Source organism: Muntiacus reevesi, chromosome 5 (genome assembly GCF_963930625.1).
Source record: "Muntiacus reevesi chromosome 5, mMunRee1.1, whole genome shotgun sequence".
NCBI lineage: Eukaryota > Metazoa > Chordata > Mammalia > Artiodactyla > Cervidae > Muntiacus > Muntiacus reevesi.
This window is the reverse complement of record NC_089253.1, coordinates 109,532,872-109,556,346: the sequence shown is the minus strand read 5'-3', so window position 1 is coordinate 109,556,346 and position 23,475 is coordinate 109,532,872. Positions and strand designations below refer to the sequence as shown.

Here is a 23,475-nt window from a genome sequence, read left to right as displayed (position 1 = left end):
CAACCTAAATTCAGAGACTTTCTGGCAAGGCAGCATCGTTTATTCTTCATTGATGTGACCTCTTTTCAAGAAATACTCCTTAACTCTTTGTTGACTGGGAGATTTTTGCAGAAACTAATGCTTGTGGTTGGCGATTTGTTATATTGAAATACTCTGGTCAATAATGTTTGGGTAGCAAAAGATGTATTAATACATCTCTGGTCAATAATGTGTTAACAACATCTTGTAGAATGTAAAAATGTAGACCCAATCAGAGATTCTACCTCAAAACCATTCATTGTTTGTCCTCTTGTTTGGAGACTGTCACCCAGTTAGACAGCTGAAGCAAGTTAAACAAAAACCTAAGAAGGGAGGAATTCCTTTCTTTTAGTCACTTACTGTATTCTCCGTAGGTAGCTCGGATCCTCAGGGCCGTGAGGTTCCGCAGTAACCTCCGATACTCAAAGTAACTCAGCTGGGGTCTCCAGTTACTGCTTGGATGTTCATTTAATCTGCATGATTCAAAACCAAAAGGTGAAAAATCCAACTCTTATCAAATCTTATAATGTGTATACCTGATACAAATTCCTGCCCGAGAATGCAGGAACTAAGTCCCTTCACAGCCCTGCTCAGAGGGAGATAAAGGACAGGTAGCCATATCCCTGTAGGCACAAGCCTGGAGCTTTCCCACTCCACGGGGAATGCAAGCCCCACAGGATGTGATGGAGTGTGGGAAGCCGAACTCCAGGGCTTAGGGCATCCAGTGTGGGTCCAAGTCCTCGGAGACCACTTTCTACTCTTGGTCACAGGAAACCTAATAGCAGAAACATCTCTGAGTTCCAAAAGCTCTGATTTTTAAGAGCTGTCATTCATGTTTGGTTTTGTTGTTTAAATGACTTGTTATCTGAGCATGTTTCACCTCCTATTCTCATAAATCAGTGTCCACCTTTTACACTCTTCCACATCTAATACGTCTTAGTTTTGGCATCATGTTGCCTTGGTGTATCATATCACCAGCCCCTGTACTATTTTTTTTTTAATGTTGTTTTTTGGTTTTTACTGAAATAGCTCTTTCAGGAACAACCCTAACCCTTTTGCCTCATCCACTGATTCATGAAATAAGTGTTTACTGTACACTTGTTTTGAACTAGAAGCTGTATTAGGACAGAGAATACAAAGACAAGTAGAGTGAGGTGATCAATGTCTACCCAAGGTGGTAGGTAAACGTGTTATTATGATACGATGTGGAAAGTGCTACAACAAATGCGTGAACAGAAATTCACAATGGACTGTAACTTTACCTGGGATTCGGAGAAGGCTAATACAAAGGAAAAACCTGTAAGCTGAATCTCAAAGAGTAGTTCACCAAGCTAAGAATGTGGGAATGGGTGTTCCAGCATGGAGAGCAGAAGTGTATGTATCAGAGTAAGCTGCAATTGGTTACTTAAGAACACAGTGTGTCTTGTGGATTTTCTATACATTATTGCCTTTAGTTCTACCCTGAGGTAGGCCCCCAACAACCTTCATTTGAACCACTGTGAATGTGATCCTATGGTTCAGTTAAAGACTCTACCCAAACTGTCCCCCACACAGGATTTGCACCAGCCTTCACATCTGATCGTGTCGCTCCTCTACGTCTAATCTCTCAATAGATTTCCATCATCTTGCAGGCATGGACCAGATCTCAGCACCTAGACATGACATCCAAGAGCCACCAGGCTGAGCCTTTTTCCAGCCTTTTTAGCTTTATCTGTCCATCTCCCCTACACTAGCTGTGTTCCAGCCATAACTACTGCTTACCAATGCCCTACGCCTGTACATTCCCACATATACTCACAAGGGCAGGTTGTCCTGATTTGTCCCTGGGAAAGTCTTGTGCTTATTTCTGTTCCCAGTCCACACAGTCCTCTTAGTGAAGCTTTTCCTGACTTCTTCAGACAGAACTAAGACACTCTTTCCTTTCCTCCCAAGTCCCCATGAGCATGCACCACCACTGAAGTGACTTTATACTGTATTATGTTTGCACAAATAATAACACATCCTATGAGACAAGAGCTCTTGGAAGACAAAGACCATGTTTCTTCATCTTGAATTCTCAGCCTCTGATACAGTACTAAGCATTTGATAGGCACATCCCCTCCCCTGAACTCTCTGTACCCACCATTCAAAATTCCCATTCTAGAGAGAAATATTTGCAAATGATGTATTTGATAAGGGATTATTATCCAAAATATACAAATAAGTTACACAACTCAACATCAAAAAAACAAACAGCCCAATTAAAATACGGGCAGAGGACCTAAATAAACAGTTTTCTAAAGAAGGACTACAGATGGGCAGCAGACACATGAAAAGATACTCAACATCACTAATCATCAAAGAAATGCAAACCAAAACCACGATGAGATATCATCTCACACCTGTCAGAATGGCTATTATCAAAAAGACAACAAATAACAAATGTTGGCAAGGATGTGGAGAAAAGGGAATGTTTGTGCACTGTTGGCGGGAACATAAATTGGTACAGGTGCTATGGAAACCAGTGTGGAGGTTCCTCAAAAAGATTAAAAATAGAACTACTATATGATCCAGCAAGCCCACTTCTGGGTATTCTTCTGAAAGAAACAAGAACACCAATTCAAAGAGAAATACACCTATACGTTCACTACAACATTATTTACAATAGCCAAGATATGGAAAATGTCCATTAATAGTGGATAAAGAAGATGTGGAGTGTGTGTGTGTGTGTGTGTGTGTGTGTGTGTGTGTGTGTGATGGAATATTACTCAGCCATAAAAAGAATGAATTCTTGCCATTTACAACAACATGGATGGACCTAGACAGTGTTATGCTAAGTGAAAAAATCCAGACAGAGAAAGACAAATATCATATGATTTCATTTGTATGTAAAATCTAAAAAACAACAAACATAATGAAACAAAAACAGAGCCATAAGAAGGGAGGGTGTGGGGGATGAGTGAACTAGGTGAGAGAGATTAAAAGGTAAAAACTTCCAGTTATAAAATAAATGAACCACAAGGATGAAATGTACAGCCTGGGAAATACAGTTAAGAATGTACTAACACTGTTTAGTGTCAGGTGGTAACTAGAGTTGTCTTGATCATTTTGTAATGTATAGAAACAGTGAATCACTATGTTATGGACCTGGAACTAAAATAGTGTTGTAGGTCAATCATACCTCAAAAAATCTCCCATTTGACAGGATAACACGTGACTTCTTTAGACACACACAGGACCATCCATGACCTACCTCTTCTCCGACCTCACTTCTCACTGTATTCCTCTCCCCCACTCCATGTTCCACTCATGCCCAATCACTTAGAATTTCCTAAATATACAAAACTTCCTCTAACACACTTCTTCTGCCATGATAACCTTCACTCCTTTTCTTTCCTTAGAAAGCTACTCTTCATTGTCACATCTTCGTGGTAAGCTTTCCTAGATCACTCCAATGCGAGTTACTGATGCCTCCTGCCTGTATTCAAGACACTTGTGTCCACTTTGTCACCTACAAGCTGCACTGTAATCATCAGTTTATTTTTCTCCCCCATTAGCCTGTCAGGAGCGTGTGGGCAGCAATCATAACCTGTCTCAGCACATAACACCATATGTGGTCCATAAAAGGTGCTCAGAAAACTTGTTGAATGAATGAATGATGGCTGAATGAATAAACAAAGGAATCAGACTTCAATCACCGTTGGCTCCATTTGACTCACTTGTAGTCTCTCTCTTTACCTGAACGTGTAAGTTTTGGTGATCCCACAAGGCAGTGTCTTGTCACGCGGCATCAAGGGAGCTGTGATCCGTAGGCCGGCACCTTCCAGAATCACGTCATGGGCAGATGGGTGTCTGCCTCCCCTGTCCACACGGTAGTCAAAAGACAGGCTCTGTCCATAGCTCACCTGTTGGTTCCCAAGAAATTTGGCTGTGAAACAGATCAGAAAGATTGGGATCAGCTGTGAGACCAGAGAAGAAAAGGAGTGAGCAGGTCTGCATGGACATTGGCAATTTCTCTTGGGGTTCCGTATTATTCACCCATCACTCCCCACAAGCCACTCTTTCAGAAGAGCCAGTTCATGGCACTGGACATGGCCATACTGCTATTGGTTATGTGAAGGGTTAGTTAATGAAATGCTAAAAGGGCCTCATTATAAGACACTTCCATCTATCACATGATTCATAGCATGGCCCTTATCAGCTCAGTTCAGTCGCTCAGTCATGTCCGACGCTTTGCAACCACATGGACTGCAGCACACTAGGCTTCCCTGGCCACCACCAACTCCCGGAGCTTGCTCAAACTCATGTCCATTGAGTCGATAATGCCATCCAACCATCTCATCATCTGTCGTCCACTTCTCCTCCTGCCTTCAATCTTTTCCAACATCAGGGTCTTTTCCAATGAGTCAGTTCTTCCCGTCAGGTGGCCAAAGTATTGGAGTTTCAGCTTCAACATCAGTCCTTCCAATGAATATTCAGGACTGATTTCCTTTAGGCAGGACTGGTTGGACCTTCTTGCAGTCCAAGGGATTCTCAAGAGTCTTCTCCAACACCACAGCTCAAAAGCATCAATTCTTCAGCACTCAGCTTTCTTTACAGTCCAACTCTCACACTAGGGGTGTGAGAGTAGTCATCCATACATGACTACTGGAAAAGCCATAGCTTTGACTAGACGGACCTTTGTTGGCCCTAATGATAGACCAATATGTAGAGACTCCCAGATCTATCAGCAGCAGTGCCATCTGTTACATAATACTTTCTAGTTTACAAAATACTTGCACAAATATCATCACATTTGATGGCAATAATTCTTGGAGTTAGTCATTATTCTTCCCACTTAAGAATGGAGGGAATTAAAGTTTGGAAAAATTAAGAGGCCACCTTGCCCAGGAATCACATATTACCTAAGAATATGAACTAGGATTAAAATTCTAGCCAGAAGCACTTCCCTGGTGGTCCAGTGGTTAAGACTTTGCCTTCCACTGCACAGGGTGTGGGTTTAATCCCTGGTCAGGGAACTAAGATCCCACATAACCTCATGGTCAAAAAGCCAAAACATAACACAGAAGGAGTACTGTAGTAAATTCAATAAAGACTTTAAAATGGGCCACATGAACAAAAAAAGAAATATATATATAAAAAAGTTTAACCAGAGCTTTTCTGTTCAACTTTTCTGATTTTTATATTTTTAAAATTTACAAGTGGTTTAAAGCTTTGAGAAATGCTTTGTTTTCGCTTTCCCATCTGCTTCCTGATAGACCCACAGATTTGACCCCAGTCCTTATTTCTTGTCTTGGTGGGAAACTTAGAAATTTGCCTTTTAACTGAAGCAGGAGCCTGCACTGGGATGTGACCACCCGGATGCCCAGTTCTACTCTGTTGGGCTGTGACTTTGTCAGCAGGACTGAAGCCCCAATTGTCTTCTGGAGATGCTACTGCCCTGGACACTAACTGATAAGATTTTCACGTTTGCTAAACCCATTCTTCTATCCTGACTTCCTAGTCTTCTAAGTTGACTTCTACACGAAAAATACCATACATACCAGGAGCTACAAAATAGACAGGGTCTGATCGTCGTGCTGAACTAAACACATCTTGATGGCGCTGAGACCACTGGAGCTTTGCAGGAAGCCCATTTCTCTGGACAGCCTTCCAGCCATCAACATCTGGAACATGAGTAAAACCACTCTTCATTAGAACAAACCTTATCATCAATTGAGTTAAACAAGGCAAGACTTGATTGTTACTCACTAGCAATGAGTGAGTAACAAATGGGCTTTCTTTATATTTCCACATTTGTGCACTATCCTCAGAATTCCCTATGCACCTCTCTACTTGGTTTTCACCTTCACCTACTCCTGTTTACACCTGCTTTAACTCCTTGTCTTTGAGTCTGACTCTTGGAATAAGAGAACATGTTTTCATCTGCCTGTAATTTGCATTTTTGTTTCATTTACATAAACATGGTCTGGCCTTAGTAAGGTAAGAGGGTCCAGTATGTTCAGAGAGAAACTCAGAGTTGAGATCATATTAGTCTCCCATATTTTTAGAGTGTTTTGCAGCTTGGTAACTGATTTCACATAAATTAACTCATTTGGCATATGTGAAAGCAGTATTATTAGTGAATGTGAATTCCAGGAAGGCTTGTGTTAAGCCCCTCAATCCAAAAGAATGATTCTTTTGTGGTTTTAAAGTACACTAATAGGAAATGCAGGGAGTTGAAAATCTGTTCTCTTTTTAGTTATTTTTATAAGTCATTCATAAGCTGGTCTGAGCAAACTGTTCAGCTATAACTTTTCCAAGACACCAGGCTCTTTCTTATTGCCTGACAAAATAATGTACATTTAAAGCTAGAAGAGAGTCATCCTGTTAAAGATGACTCAAGGACCCCATCCTGCGGACAGAAGTCTACAAGCACAAAGCCCTATACAACACGAAATAAAAGCAAAACACCTAGAAAACAGAATGGTTTACCTTGATGGAAGGTGGATATGATTTTATGGACACTGTAGTCTCCAGAGCTTTGGCAGCTGGCTGAATGCCCGTAGCAAAAACACTGGGTGCAGCCCTCAGGGTTTCTCCCATCCAGGTGATAGTAACCTGGTCGGCACCTGCAGGGGCGTTTTAGAAATCGCGACAATATTATAGGTTATTTCTCATCCCCACAGAGAATACGGTGACTGATCATTTCTACTTTCTTTCCCACCCAGCCCGTTAATTCCCAGAGGTGAGAAATACTCAGTTGCATATACCACTCCCACTCCTCCTGATGGACAATCACAGCCCTTCATTAAAAAAAGCATGAAGAATATTCATTCTCTTTTGCTCTAGCAGAGCAGCAACACATTGGGCATGATGGTCTGGAAATGGTGATTTTTCCTATCTTTGGTAAGGAATTCAGCGGGCAAGATGGGGAGGGGTCAGGTAGGGCTGTGCAGAGTTGGCCCAGTCCTAGAGCAAGTGTTTAAGGGGGGCAATAGGGTGGGAAGTAGGGGCCAGCAAAAGACAGGCAAATGCTCCTGACCCAGCACCCATTCAGCTGTACTGACCCTCCCCTCAACAGGACCACCGTCCCTGGCATTGCCCACCATACCTGCCCCTTGGACCTGGGCTCTGACCCACAGGGGAGGGAGCAGGCGAGGTTATGCCAAAGAAAAATGACTACAGGCCCCCTGGAAAAGCAAATTGTAGGCTGGTGTCCCCTCTGCTCCAAGCTCAAGCCCTCCAGGGACTCCTCTGAGGACCACAGCCGGCAGACAATTTCCAGACCAGATGCTGGGGTCATAGAGAAGAGGGCAGGGGAAGCCAAGAAGGATTTGTTTTCTTCTCTAGTCAAGTTAACGACATCCTTCTACATAAAATAACGGTAGTGTCAATGATCATTTATTTAGCACTTGCGATATTCCAGGCACCTTACATATGCTCCCTGGTTTAATCCTCACTTCAACCCTATGACATAGGAATTGTTATTTCCAATTTTCTTAGACGAAGAGACCAAGGTCAGAGAAGTCAAGAAACTTGTTCAAGGTCATATAGCTTATAAGTGGCTGAGGCAAGATTCAAATTAAGGTACATCTGCCGATAAATTATGTGGTCTTATCCACTGGACCATACTTTGGGAGTATGTTCAATGTACAAACGGGCTTCCCTGGTGGCTCTGCTGGTAAAGAATCTGCCTGCAACACAGGAGACCTGGGTTCGATCCCTGGATTGAGAAGATCCCCTGGAGAAGGGAAAGGCTACCCAAACTAGTATTCTGGCCTGGAGAATTCCATGCACATAGTCCATGGGTCTCAAAGAGCTGGACACGACTGAGCGACTTTCACTTTCACTTCACTTTCATTGAGCAAAATCAGAAAGGCAGACTAGCTGTGAACTGTAGATGCTACAGAGAACAGCAGTAAATAAATACCTTTTTTTTCTCTATAGATCAAGGGTTTAAAAACTCATTGTAGTTTCTGTGGAGGAAACCTGCAGATTAAAACAGATTAAAAAACAAGGAAAGAAGGAAGGGGGGAGGGAGAAGGGAAGGAAGAAGAGGTAAGTCAGAGAAAGGGTGGAGAAGGAATGATAAAGGAAGGCAGGAAGGGAATCAGCAAAACTAAACACATAGTGTTTAAGGATGTACTTGGGAGATAAATTATGAAGGATAGTGGTCACTTCTAGGAAGGAGGGAGGATATTATGGGGCTGGCACATTTTTAGCAAAGGCCAATTTCATTAAAAAAAGCAAGAGAGTTCCAGAAAAACATCTACTTTTGCTTTATTGACTATGACAAAGCCTTTGACTGTGAGGACCACAACAAACTAGAAAAATTCTTAAAGAGATGGGAATACCAGACCACCTGACTTGCCTCTTGAGAAACCTGTATGCAGGTCAGGAAGCAACAGTTAGAACTGGACATAGAACAACAGACTGGTTTCAAATCGGGAAAGGAGTACGTCAAGATTGTATATTGTCACCCTGCTTATTTACCTTATATGCAGAGTACATCATGAGAAATGCTGGGCTGGATGAAGCAAAAGCTGGAATCAAGACTGCCAGGAGAAATATCAATAACCTCAGATATGCAGATGACACCACCCTTATGGCAGAAAGTGAAGAAGAACTAAAGAGCCTCTTGATGAACGTGAAAGAGGAGAGTGAAAAAGTTGACTTAAAACTCAACATTCAGAAAACAAAGATCATGGCATCTGGTCCCATCACTTCATGGCAAATAGATGGGGAAACAGTGGAAACAGTGGCAGATTTTATTTTGGGGGGCTCCAAAATCACTGCAGATGGTGACTGCAGCCATGAAATTCAAAGACTCCTTGGAAGAAAAGTTATGACCAACCTAGACAGCATATTAAAAAGCAGAGACATTACTTTGCCAACAAAGGTCCATCTAGTCAAAGCTATGGTTTTTCCAGTAGTCATGTATGGATGTGAGACTTGGACTCTATAGAAAGCTGAGCACCGAAGAATTGATGCTTTTGAACTATGGTGTTGGAGAAGACTGTCGAGAGTCCCTTGGACCACAAGGAAATCAAGCCAGTCCATCCTAAAGGAAATCAGTCCTGAATATTCATTGGAAGGACAGATGCTGAAGCTGAAACTCCAATACTTTGGCCACCTGATGGGAAGAACTGACTCATTGGAAAAGACCCTGATGCTGGGAAAGACTGAAGGTGGGAAGAGAAGGGGATGACAGAGGATGAGATGGTTGGATGGCATCACCGACCCAATGGACATGAGTTTGAGTAAACTCCAGGAGTTGGTGATGGACAAGGAGGCCGTGCATGCTGCAGTCCATGGGGTTGCAAAGAGTCAGACATGACTGAGTGACTGAACTAAATTTCATATAATCAGTGCGGCTGACAACATTTGTTTTATGAGACTTGCTATTTCTCTGTTCTATTTTGAAATTTAAAAGGTTTTCAGAAAGTGACTCCTCTTCTAACACTTAAGCTATGTTTCCCCACCCCCATACCAGCAGCAAAGAACCGGCTGAAAACACAAGCCAAGAATGTACCTGGCATTGCCTCTGCCCAGGTATAAGTGATTGGCCACATGCCAAAGAATTGCTTTCTTTCTTTGAAGGAAATATGGGGGAAAGTTTTACCTCTGAGGCCCACTTCACAGCCCTCTGCTCACAACAGTTTCAGGGGAGTGAAGAGTTTTAAGCCCAGGCTCAGTTTGTATCTAAGGAATTTCCTGCAGCAGCAACTGGGGGTGGATCGGCCTTACTGTACCACCTGCCCCAACGCGGCTCTGACATCGTCCCCTGGTTCGTGTGTGTGCACATAACCACCATCCCATCCCTGGACAGGTCCTCGTCTGCACACAATGGTTATTTATGGCCATACGCTGCGGTATTTCCACTGACTAAGATTTTCCCAACGTGTTTACTTAGGCCAGGCCTTCCCTGGGACTGAGTTGAGTCATGAGGCCTCATCCCTGCAGACCCTGTACAGAGCACCTGGGGCTGAGAGCCGGCTGGCCAGGGACTCCCCAGGGCCCTGTCACAGGATACACAGAGAAGGGACCCAGAGCAAAAGCTTGGAGCCCACTGAGATTTGGGGCCTTGCTTGCATTTTTAAAAAAATATTTATTTACTTGACTGCACCAGGTCTTAGCTGTGGCATGTGGGATCTTCGTCTTCATTGCGGCAATGTAAACTCTTAGCTGTGTGACATGTGGGATCTAGTTTCCTGATCAGGCATGGAACCCAGACCCTTTGAATTGAGAGCATGGAGTCTTAAGCACTGGACTACCAAGGAAGTCCCTTGCTTGTATTTTTTTTTAAAGCCTAGTTTTTGCAGGACTTCCCAGTGGTTAAGACTCTGTATTTCCAATATAGGAGGTTCGAGTTCCATCTCTGGCGAAGAAACTAAAATCACACATGCCATGCAATGTGGCCAAAAGATAAATTAAAATAATAATAATAATAATAAGGTCTAGTTTTTGAGACCAGGGAGCAGGAAGAAGGTCCTCAACATTGGTTAAGTGTCCCTTTTCCATGACCCACACTCATGCTGGTTGTCAGGGGACCTCCTGCTGTGTCCACAGGGTCACAGTTCACACAGACCTATCACAGCGCTCTCCCGTGACAGCTGGCTTGCAGACACAGCGGCCCGAGTCACAGGGCCCCGAGATGCCGGCTGGATCACAGTCACACTTGGAGTCTCTGGAAAGAAGAAAAAGAAAATTAGAGCTCTGTTTCCAAATGCTCTGAACTACACACACGTGAAGATCAGGCACTCATAAGCAAATGTCACCAACTTGAGTCAATCTTTCATCCTCAATGAGGCCTCTCTTAGCTATTCTTGTCCATGCTAATCTCTCTCAGACCCTTTAAGAATTCATCTGTCCATGCTACTAGTGCTACTCAAGGTTTGGTCCGTGGCTGGCAGCCAGTCTAAGAACTGTTTATTACCCACTTCTAGAGAGAGCAGGGGTTTGCCTCAGAATGTAAACCAAACTCATCATGAAACTGTTTAGTTTGGTTGACTGTTTGCGTCAGTTGACTTAAAAATTTTTTTATCATTTGTTTCTCTATTGTTTAATCCAGGGGTGTCTGCTTTCATCACGGTTGACTCCACCTATTTCCTTTTTGTTCATTTAGTTCTTTCTTCTGGTAACACTTCTATTTCACATATAATTCATACCATGCCACTCATTATTTAAAGTATACAACTCATTGGGTTTTAATTGATCCTCAGAGTAGTGCAAAGAGCACCACAACCAACTTTGGAACATTTTTATCACTCTAAATAGAAAGCTTGTGTCCTTTAGGAATCACCCTCATCACCTTCCCTCAAGTCCTAGGCAACCACTAACCAACTTTTTGGCTCTGAAGATTTGCCTGTTCTGAATGCTTCCTATAAACGGAATTGTACAATGTGTGGCCTTTTGTGTTTTGCATCTTTCACTTAGTATGTCTTCAAGATCCATCCATGCTGTATCATGTATCAGTAGTTCATTCTTTGCATGGCATGGCTGAATAAAATCCCATCATGTGAATATACTACATTTTGTTCATCCACTCATCAGAATGCACATTTAGGTTTCCACTTTTTAACTATTACGAAGAATGCTAATTATTCATAGTGGATAATTTGCATACATTCATGTGAACATTTGTATATAAGTTTTTGTGCAGATATGTTTTCATATCTCTCAAATGTATATCTAGGAGTGAAATTGCTATTAGTTTTGCTGATTTTTTTTCTGGTTGCAAGACTTTCCTCAATGAAAAAAATCAGTATTTTCATTATTTAATTTTGGCACAATCTCCTTGTCTTGTGCAAATGAGCACTTTGACTGATGACTGGTCTCTAACTAACCAAAGCCTTGGTCTCTATCACCGAGCTTGCCCCATAAGCATATGTATTTATCTCATGCATCTAACACCAAGTTTGTTCTCTTCCCTACTGACCTGCTCCTCTTGACTGCCCCATGACCCCGTCAGATCCTGCCCAAACCTGCCTCTGACTCCTCCTCCTTCACATTCCTCATCTAATCAGTGCCAAGTCCTATTGGGTTTCCTGAAGATTTCTTTCCCAATCTCCATCTCTCAGTTGCCATGGTCTCCTCCCTATCCTGGCCCCTCCACACTATTATCTGGACCCTCTGAGAAACACATATTCAGCATCTACTGGTTGCTAAGCACTGGGGATAGTGAGAAGTAGGAAACAGTCCCGCTCTCTAGGAGTCTCAAGGCAGGGCAGACACATGAACAGCAATGGCAAGAAGGCACATCTGCAGCTGTAGCCGAGCTGGAACACGCTCACGGGCCTCTCCCCGCAGCAGTGAACACGACAGAGCCAGAACCAGGCTTCCATTCTGGTGGGAGAGACAGACAGATACATACAGAAAGTAACAGACTGTAAAACAAGAGTCAGCATGGAGCGGTGGGGACTGGTCCGGACGGCCTCTGAGAGGAGATGGACTAGGTGGGGATGGAACCCCTGAAGCTCTGTGTGGCTCTGTGGGAGGGAAGAGGACTCCAGGCCAAGGCCAAGGCCACATACACTCGACTCCTTTGAAGAAGGAAAGGAAGCCTGGGAGGGGGTGAGAAATGGAGCAGAAGCCTCAGGTGGTGAATAGAGAGGGCAGGAGGGGCTTGGAGGGCCCTAGCTGCCTAGATGGGAAGTTTGGATCTCATTCTAGGTGGGTATGGAGCTAATGGAGGTTTGGAGCAGAGCCATGATGTCATCTACTTCATAGTTTACAAGGATTACCAAGGGAGATGGGGCCTGGGAGGGGTCAGGGAAGTCTGGGAGGGGAAGAGACCCTGGGACGGTGGTAACACGGATGGTGTAGGCAAGGTGGGCGGGTGGGTCTCACATGGACAAGGGGCTGGAATCATGGGTGATGAGGAAGTGGTTTCTCTGTGGGCAGCCTTCTGGCCCATGGCTTCGCTGCCAAGCTGCTCTTCACCAAAGTCAGCCCAGCACCTTGCTGGCTCTGCACCTCTGCAGGCTGGCCATGTGACTTATAAGGTATGCTTCACCTTTTTCCAGAAAAGTAAGTTGAGCAGGACTAGAGAATGCTTCAAACTAAAGGAGATTCAAATTATGCAGGAAGTTCTTCTTCTCTAAATCTGCTTATTTGAAACAAGTTCCAAGTTAAACCTTAAAGGACTCTTAACTTCCGCCCTAGTTCACCTCTAGGAGGGGTAGTTGTCAGAGTGATGAGCATGGCCTCCTCAGACAACACTCTGAGCCTGAGTGAAGTCCACCCTCACCAGCAACACTGGCCACCTTATATATCCTCTCAGGATTTAAGTTTCTTATCTTTAACACAAGTATAAAGCTAATCCAAAGTTTCTAGGGTTATTGTGAGGGTTAAATGAGATAACCCACACAAAGTCCCCAAAAGACTTCCCTGGTGGGTCCAGGGGCTAAGACTATAAGCTCCCAATGCAGGAGGCCTGGGTTTGATCCCTGGTCAGGGAAGTAAGATCTTATATGCCACAACTAAGACCCAGTGCAGCCAAAAAATAAATAAACATTTTTTTTAAAGTAGTGTTTCCATACTCAGTTACTTAGTAACAGTTACTCAGTAAATGTAAGTGGTCCCTAGTGTTGGTAAGATCACCATTAGTCACAGTGGATCCAGCGGTGGTGGCGCAGGCACTTACTGGAGCTTCCGGTCTTGGGTGCACCCAGCATCAGTGAGGGTGTGGAAGCCTGGCAAACAGCGGTCACACCTGTCCCCTGTCACACCTGGCTTACAGCTGCACCGTCCAGCGTTGTCACATCGAGGGCTCAGAGAACCTATAACCACAAAGGAGGGAGAAGGAAAGAAGAAAAGGAACTATTTCATTCATATGACATTAGAGGGCAACCGTCACCATGTGGGAGCTCAATAAATACTGAGTAATGATCTCCTAAAGGAGATCAGTCCTGAGTGTTCATTGGAAGGACTGATGTTGAAGCTGAAACTCCAATAACTCTGGCCACCTGATGTGAAGAGCTGACTCATTTGAAAAGACCCTGATGCTGGGAAACATTGAAGGCAGGAGGAGAGGGGATGACAGAGAATGAGACGGTTGGATGGCATCATCGACTCGATGGACATGAGTTTGGGTAAACTCCAGGAGTTGGTGATGGACAGGGAGGCCTGGCGTGCTGCAGTCCATGGGGTCGCAAAGAGTCAGACACAAGTGAGCAACTGAACTGAACTGAAACACCACAACCTGCTGCCTTGGGCAAATCTTTCACGTCATAGGGATATGCATCTACCCACTAGGAAAAATTCTGACAGCCAAGGATGGCTTCTTCAGGGAAAGACATGGAAATGACTCCTGAAAGCATTAGTATTTGTATATCTGCTCTGGTTTCAACATTAAGTCATTTGTCAAATCCTTGAGATCTTAAGCCACATTTGTGAATGAGCACATGAGCCTCCACAAAGACAGGATGCAAAATCGAGCCACCTTCGCCCTTATCTCTGGCAGGCAAACAGCATCTTTCAAGGGTCAGTGCTCATACGGTATGATTGTAAGAGTACAAAAAAGCCTCTTAACCAAAAATATCTCTACCTACCTGGAGTGCTGGAAATTCTCATCCTTGGAGCATCACCTCTTGTGAAGAGTGAAGACCCTGAGCATCTTACCTGGTTTGGGGCACTAGAGTACTTTCCTATAATTCATTGTTTATAGACATGCTCTATAAAATGACCTCACAGACTGTTCCTGAAAGGTGAGAGGTGCTCAGGATAACAAAGCGTGCCACCCTGGAATCCAGCCACCCTTACCGCCTCCCCTTCAGCCAACCCCAGTTCAAGCTTCCTCCTTCTCTCACCTGGACCCTCCCTACCTCCATCCTTGACTCCCTACTCTCCATTCTCTCTATAGAAGCAGAAGTACTCCTTTTCAATGGAGTTTGAATCATATGACTGGTCTGTTTAGGTCTTCTGATGGGTCTAGGTCTTCTGATGGGTCCCTGCTATGAGTGGAATAAAGTGCAAACTCTGTAATATGACCTACAAGCCTTGACCTCTCTTGCCTCATCTCTTGCTCCAGCATCCTAGCTCCCCTCCCTGTTCCTGGAATATGCTGATTGCTTCCCTCCTCAGGGCATTTGCACCTGCTGCTTCTTCAGCCTGGAATGTTCTATCTTGAGAACGCACCCTAGTTGGCCCATTCTCAGCACTTAAGTCTTGATTAACTTCTCTAGAGAAACCTTCTCTGTCTCTCATGTCTATAATATTCAGCCCACTGCTCCCTCAGTCCCTAGCCCTGCTTACTGACAACTCCCTCAGCTTGTGTTCCCTGCTGAATTCCCAGTGCCTGAAGCAGAGTCCTAGACGTCTGTTGGATTAATTAACCCTCGGGAAGGAGGATATGGCTATTGTGAAAGGAGGAGGAAGCCAAAAGATGAGGTAGAATGTGGTTCACCTACTTGATAATTTCCCTCAGGCTGGCAGTACTATAAATAATCCCTATATCTGAATGGTGATAACCAGGCTATTCATAATCTATAAAGCCAACAGAACACTAACCAATTGCTCCTTCTTTCTCCTAATCTCTTACTTGCCTGTGAACTTTTAATTCACTTATAGATACAAGTCAGATCAATAAAGGTGTCTGGCTCTGTGTCTATAGTCGCAGGTGGAACATGAAAAAAACTAGTTACATACACAGAGTCTGTGAGAGCCTGCATGTCAACCTTGCAAGGCTTGAAAGGACCCTCAGTGATAAGAACATACACAACCTTTTTTGAGCACCTGCTATGTGTGAGACACTGAATTGAGCATTTTATATATATTAGTTCACCATATTTACTGGTGAATTAAGAGCTGATAAGATATCAAACCCATTTGTGGATAATCGGGAGCACTCAGAGGATCAGACAGCTCACACCAGGAGCAGATAGAGAGAGGGGGGGAAGGCACCTCAGGCTGAAATAGATTATCACTGATTAAGCAAAGGGAAAGGGTGATTGGAGTGGGGAGAAGTCTCAGAATGGTGGAAGCCAAGGGAGGAGAATTCCAAGGAGGGTTAAGGGAGGAAGAACATGGAATAGTTTTCAGTATCTAAGACAAGAGAGCACTTAAGATGAGAGGGAGGGAGGCCACTGGGGTTGGCGTCTAGAGACACACAGCAGACGGAGCTAAGAAGGTAAATTCCTGTTTAAATTTATACAATTTAATTATTTTAACATAAATGAGTAAATCTGGGACCCAGAAACACATTTTTTTTCTCCATTCAAATTAATAAAAATTATGTTTTTTATTTAAGAAAACCCTCCCTACAATAGCTTTTCAGAAGCAACTCTTTTACTAGTCCATGGTCTATAGCCCACCAAGGTCTTTTGTCTATAGGATTTCCCAGATAAGAATACTGGCAAGGATTACCATTTCCTTCTCCAGGGGATCTTCCCAACCCAGGTATCAAACTCGAGTCTCGTGCATTGGCAGGTGAATTCTTTACCACTGAGCTACCTGGGAAGCCCAAACTAAAATACATGAAGTGCCTAAAAAGCAGAGACACTACTTTGCCAACAAAGGTCCATCTAGTCAAGGCTATGGTTTTTCCAGTGGTCATGTATGGATGTGAGAGTTGGACTATAAAGAAAGATGAGCGCCGAAGAATTGATGCTTTTGAACTGTGGTGTTGAAGCAGACTCTTTAGAGTCCCTTGGACTGCAAGGAGATCCAACCAGTCCATCCTAAAGGAGATCAGTCCTGAGTATTCATTGGAAGGACTGATGTTGAAGCTGAAACTCCAATACTTTGGCCACCTGATGCAAAGAACTGACTCATTGGAAAAGACCCTGAACTTGGAAAAGATTGAAGGCAGGAGGAGAAGGGGACGACAGATGATGAGATGGTTGGATGGCATCACTGACTCAGTGACACGAGTTTGAGTAAACTCCGGGAGTTGGTGATGGACAGGGAGGCCTGGCGAGTTGCAGTCTATGGGGTTGCAAAGAGTCAGACGTGACTGAGTGACTGAACTGAACTGAACTGAACTCAACATCTCTCATATAGTAAGTGCTCACAAAAGTGGTTTATGCTTGTATCTTCTAGGCCTCCTTCAAGCCTTGCAAAGTTGACATGGAAACACACACAGGCTCTTACTATAAACAGGACTGATTTATTTCATGTTCCCAAACTTCCAAAATAATAGCATTGGTTTTTCAAAGTATCTCGTTAAAAACACCTGTACCGATTCCTATATCATGAGCTACTCTTAGGGACTGTGAACAACTGGGTTTAAAGGACAGATGAAGAAGAGCTTCTTGTTTCAAGTGTGTGTCCCCAAAAAGCACTTCAGGACTTAGGTAGTACTGTCTATATGTGTTAGAGGACTCAGGAACATATTCTGAAATGACTAATATTTAAACTAAGAGGGCTTGCTTCCTTTTGAGAATCCTTTAAAAATATAGACGCTTGCATTTTTAAATAGAATTATTATTATTCAATCACTATATTTAATAATAATTAAATTATTATCTAAGACATGTTTCAAAACAATAACTCAAATGTTATAGTCTGAGTTATCTACTGCCTGGCTCATACATATGTAAAAAGAAATAAAATTAAGAGAACAAACCCAGTATCATTAAAGTCTGTACAGATTTCAAGAATTTAGGTATCAGGGGAGGAAAACACACACACAGAGTGAATTTCAAAGTATCACAGAAGGTTATCAGGGTTACAAGAACTGAGGACAATTCAGCCCTGATGCTGAGCCTCTAAAATCATCACCTAAAAATAAGCCTAGTTGGCATATTTAGAAGAAACTGGTGTAACATCCAAAATCTGTGACCACTTTGGGGCTTATAAATGCTGTTGGCTTCATTTGCCATGCATACAGTGGCAGTTTTTGGTGAGATGAATTCTTCCGCATTTGAAATTGAATATACAACAAATTCCCTTGGGAAGTTATATTTTGAAAGTGAAAAATACCCTCTGGCTGATGGGGAAACTGAGAGATCACATGGAGAATTAAATTCTAGCTACTGATTTTGGGACCTGTGCAGACAACAGGTAGCCGGAGATGGCACATAGTGGGAACAGCCCCTACCACCAATGTGCCACTCAGCCCTCAACAAGTTTCATCACCTCCCTCTCTAAGCCTCTGATACCTCATTTGTAAAATGAAAATAATAGCACCGTCTTCATAGGGTTATTTGTGAAGATTAAATTAATTAGTGGATGAAAGTGTTTAGAAAAGTGCCTGGCACAGAGTAAGCATGTAATTCATGTTAACTATGACTATCATACAAGACATAAATCATCCCTGGGCTCCACTGCTTCCTACTAGATTGTTCACCCTGAGTCCGAGATACCTATTTCCCCAAAGAAAAGAAAGAACCGGGCTCACTGTTGCTGGGTGGCAACAAACTACAGAGTGGAAAAGAAGCAGTGGCGTGGTAAAGCCTCTTCACCATCTCTCTTCACGACACAGGTTCCTTGTCTACTCCCAGACTAATAGCCTTGTCTTCAGGCCAGGCTTTCCAGCTGAGCCAATTACATTTCTCATCACATTCATGCTGATTATTTTGCTGGGATGACCCAACTCCAGTGACTCACAACAAAGCCGCATCACCTAAGGGGATATGGGCTTGTCAGAGAGGTTAAATGCCCTTTAAAATGAAATCATTTTTCTTTTAATTTTTCTTTGGTTCAGAGGGAGAATTGCTAAACCCCAAAGAGTCTGGATGCTGAGTCAAAGCCACAAAACTGAGCAAATCTGACTCAAACCATATGGTAGCAGCAAGTCTGGTGAATCTGAGAATGATTGCTGGTGTATGGGTCTGTATCACCATGGGGTCACCCCAGTTTTCAAAGACTCCCCGACACACGCTACTTGCAAGTCATAGTTAGGCCAAATCCTGCCCATTTTTAGATTCTTTCAACTTCTGTTAAGAATTGGCTCCACAGAACTATACTGAGTCATAAGGCTATACCTTTTTGGTAAATTAACATTGATCACATTATACTATTAAACACTTTTTGGCAAAGAGAAATAGATAAGTCAAGGAAGACAATAGACAAATAAGGTAGCTTTAAAGAGTCCCAACTTTAGGGACTTCCCTAGTGGTCAGTGGTTGGGACTCCCCACTTGCAATGCAGGGGACACTGGTTCAATCCCTGGTTGGGGAAATAAGATTCCATGTACCACATGGTGTGGCCAAAAAAAATTGTTTTTAATTTTTTAAGTCCTAAATATTTCTCTCTCTCTTCCTCTTTATATTTACTAACTTGTCTTTACTGTCTGCCCATGGCTATGATGGTAAAGAATCTGTCTCAATGAGGGAGACCCCAGTTCAATCCCTGGGTTAGGAAGAGTCCCTGGAGAAGGGAATGGCTACCCGCTCCAGTATTCTTGCCTGGAGAATCCCCATGGACAGAGGAGCCTGGAGGGCCACAGGCCATGGGGTTGCAAAGGGTCAGACATGACTGAGCGACTAACACTTTCACTTTTCATGATGACTACAGCAGGACATGCGCACCTGTGTACACATAAACTACCTATAGTTCTGAGAATACAGCAGTGGGTGATACACTTAAAACCACAAGAACAACACAAACAGGCTCTCCTATGAACCAGCCACCTTATTAGGTCTTATTTATTGTTCTATTTTCTCTTGCTCACAACCCTGTGAAGGATTCTAATCTACCTATTCTGTGTCTGTCTCTTCCATTAGTCTCACTTTATCTTGCCAGCACCCAGCACAGCACCAGAAATAGATCTTTCTAATCTCTTATTTTTGAGAGGCTGGTCGAAGAGATAGTTATGGAAATGAAGAACTATCACTGGAAGAATAAGCTTCTTTGTGGGTAGCCATTTCCTTCTCCAGGTCAAAGACTGTCATCTACTGGGAAAAGTCATCGTGTGCCTCTCTTAGGGCTGGAATTCCAACTAATGTGCCCTGAAGACCACAGCTGGTTCCTACAACCTAGTCTTAAGAAAAATGTATTTCCTTTCAGATTGAAATTGCTAAAAAACAACAACATCAACAAAAAAACAGTGTCTAGCAGATTCCTAATTGTTCTAGAAATTTTTAAATAAACTTTATTTTTAGAATTATATGTTCATATGTTGAAAGGAATATAGTTTTGCAATATAGTTTTCTGTTCTGTTTGTTTACTTTTGGCTGTGCCATGGCGTACCTTAGTTCCTAGTCCAGGGATCGAACCTGTGCCCATGCATTGGGTGTACTGTGGAGTCTTAACCACTGGACCAACTGGGAAGCGTCTGTTTAAGAAAACTGAACATCTGCCTCTTGGTCTGCTCTCTCTCTCTTTTCCCCTGCCTCCCTGCCTCCCCATTCTCTCCCCTCCCCCTCCCTCGCTCCCCATTCTCTCCCCCCACCCCCCCATTTTATCCAGCTACCTTTGGAGTTGCAGTTGCAGGGCAAACAGCGGTCTCTCTCCCTGTGGCGGTAAAATCCTTCCTTGCACCTCTCACAGTGAATGCCACCAGTGTTGTCACTGCAGTGGAGGCAGCGGAATCCATTTCCTGTCAGTCTGTGAAGCTCCTGATCAAAGATGCATTGCCTGGACTTCCCATTGCAATCACAGACTAGGGATTAGGGGGGAAAAAAAAGACATTGTCAGCGGAAAACAAGTCAGGGCAATCCTCCTAGGTGTTTTATTATTATTATTAATAAAAATTATGCCCGGGGTACTACATACTAGTTTAAACTGCTCAGTGGCAAAAGGTAAAGGGGTGAAATTGGTGGCACGATGATGGAGGGAGTTCTCGGTTTACCTAAAGGAAGCGGTGCAGGAGGAGTGTTGCCTTGGAGAACAAAAAACTACGTGAGGTCAGGGTTGCCAGACGGTCCAACAACTCAAGACAAACCAAAGCTCTATTATTACGTATTTTTATGTGAAAAGTCCTGATTTAAATATCTGCAAGGAATGAAACCCTACAGTACAAGTTTACGGGCTGCAGAAGACCTGAGGACCGCCAGGACGTGCGCTCTGGCACGACTGTGAAACAGATGAAGGTGTGATCTGTTCAAGACCTACAGCATCTGTTTCTCCAGTGATGGTCAAGGCTAAGGAGCTAATTTTTTTTTTAAATTTACTTTAGCAAAATGCAGTTGATTTGCAGTGTTATATTAGTTCCTGGTGTTCAGCAAAGTGATTCAGTTATACATACGTATATTCTTCATATCCTTTATTATGATGTTACAGGATATTGAATAAGTCCCCTGTGCCATGAGTAGGTCCTTGCTGTTTACCCACTGTATATGTAATAGTTTGCATCTGCTAACTCGAAACTCCCGATCCATCCCTCCCCGACCCAGCCCCCTTGGCACCCACAAATCTGTGCTCTACGCCTGTGAGTCTGTTTCTGTTTCATAGATAAGCTCATTTGTGCCATATTTTAGACTCCACTTATAAGTGATATCATTTGCTATTTGTCTTTTTCTGATTGACTTCACTCAGCACGATAATCGTAGGTCCATCTGTGTTGCTGCAAACGGCATTATTTCATTCTTTTTGAGGCTGAGTGGTATTCCATTGTGTGTGTGTATCACATCTTTATCCATTCATCACCTGATGCATATTTAGGTTGTTTCCATGCCTTGACTACTGTAAACAGTGCTGCCATGAACATAGGGTGCATCTGTCTTTTTAAATTATAGTTCTGTCTCGGTATATGCCCAGGAACAGGATTGGTGGATCACATAGCAACTTCAGTTTTTTGAGGAACCTCCATTCTGTTTCCCATAGAGGCTGCACCAATTTACACTCCCACCAACAATGCAGGAGGGTTCTCTTTGCCTGAGGAGCTAATATGACTATCTGGACAGGTATTTCCTCCCTTCTCACTGTGTCATAAGTGTCTCTCCCAAAGTCAGGCGTCAAAAAGAACCACAGTCCCATTAAGAACCCCAGATGTCTAGGAAAGTTTACGCTGTGCATGTTCCAAAGAGACTTGTGGGGTGACTAACATCTCCATGCAGGACCGGAACAGCCAATGAGTTAACAGGGGAAATCCTTAGCGTTGTACCTGGCACACAGCAGACCCCCAACAAATGTTTCAACCACGCTCTGGAAAAGATGATGCGCCTTGGGGTTAAAAGAAAGGTATCAAGTACCAGTTCTGCTAGTTCCTCAAGCAATCACTTCAACTCTCTGAACCTTATTTCTTTTTTAAACGTAGGCGTCGTTTTCTGGCGTCGTTTTCTACCTCCCTGGTTGTCAAAAGGATCCCACTGAGAAAAGATCAAGTCCTTGGTCTATGCTATTTCACCCCTCACTCACAGGAGAGAGGTATTGCCTCAGATGAGAAAAGTGCAGCTCACAAAAGTTAAGTAACTTAAGCCAGTGGAAAGCTGGGATTTGAACCTCTGTCTGTTGCCAAAAGCCACTTTCTTTCCCCCCGAGACACTGTCTCTATTGGCCACGCAACCCTAGTGAGAACTTGTCTTTGGCAATGTCCAGGGCCATGACTTACCCTGGGGACTCATTTTAAAAGTCAGCAAATGTATCAACATGTACAGAGCAGCTGCCTGTGCAGGCCTTGCCAGCTCTGACGGCACAAAGGTGGCAAAGGTGACCGAGTATAGCTGCTACCTTCATAAGGGACTTCTCTGCAGTAGCTCCTAAGAATCATTCTCTTACTCCTGTGGGTGCCCCTAATCTGAGCAAAGTCAAGAACCTCTGTCCAGAGACCAGTCTGTTTCTGGGTCTTTACATTCAGCAGCTCAGCTAATTCTTGCAATAACACTTTAACATGGGTTTAATAATCCTCATTCAACAGATGAAGAAATGAATGCGTAGAGGGGGTAGGTGTCTCACCTAAGCTCACACAGCCAAGTGGCAAAGGTGTAACTGCTCCTGGGTTTGTCCAATTGCAATGCTCTCACCTCTCTATGTCACTCTTGTATCTCAAGGCTCTGGTCTGCTACTGTGTGTAGGTATTCTTTCTATGGCTCCCTCATGGAGAGTTATTCAGCCTCTTCTCCAGTTCTTCCTAATCTGCAAGATGTCCCATCCCTCCTGAGACAGCTTTGATTGTTACAAATTATTTTTATGCAATTTTATTTTTTAAACTATAATTTTTAACTGGTTTCCTTCCTTTTCTTACTCATCTGATATTTTATTTATTTTTGGCTGCACTGGGTCTTCATCGCTGTGCACGAACTTTCTCTAATTGCAGTGAGCGTGGGCTTCTCATCTCGCTGGCTTCTCTTGTTGCAGAGCACAGGCTCTAGGTGCCTGGGCTCAGAGGCTGTGGCACACAGGCTTAGCTGCCCCGAGGCATGTGGGATCTTCCCAGACCAGGGATGGAACTCATGTCCTCTGCATTGGCAGCAGATTTTTACCCACTGAGCCACTGGGGATGTCCCTGCAATTTTATTCTGCATTCTGTTCTTCTGTGGAAAACAACAACAACACATACACAGACACACCTACTCTCTTCTCTATTTATTGACTCATCACACACTTCTCACATTTACATTTACAAGGTGCTGCATTAGCCAAGCCCTTGAGTATCTGAAGATAGGACCATCT

The 23,475-nt window shown here is 43.5% G+C and overlaps 1 protein-coding gene across 1 annotated transcript in view; it reads right to left on the bottom strand.

The window, feature by feature from the left end:
- LAMC2 (laminin subunit gamma 2) overlaps window positions 1–23,475 on the bottom strand; it is a 69,466-nt gene that overhangs the window by 27,177 nt on the left and 18,814 nt on the right. Inside the window, exons 2-8 of the mRNA XM_065937000.1 lie at window positions 20,336–20,524; window positions 13,625–13,760; window positions 10,568–10,666; window positions 6,472–6,608; window positions 5,541–5,663; window positions 3,736–3,925; window positions 379–491 (exon numbers count right to left, since the gene is read on the bottom strand). Of these exons, the coding sequence (XP_065793072.1) occupies window positions 379–491; window positions 3,736–3,925; window positions 5,541–5,663; window positions 6,472–6,608; window positions 10,568–10,666; window positions 13,625–13,760; window positions 20,336–20,524 (987 nt within the window). The remainder of the gene's footprint in view (window positions 1–378; window positions 492–3,735; window positions 3,926–5,540; window positions 5,664–6,471; window positions 6,609–10,567; window positions 10,667–13,624; window positions 13,761–20,335; window positions 20,525–23,475) is intronic.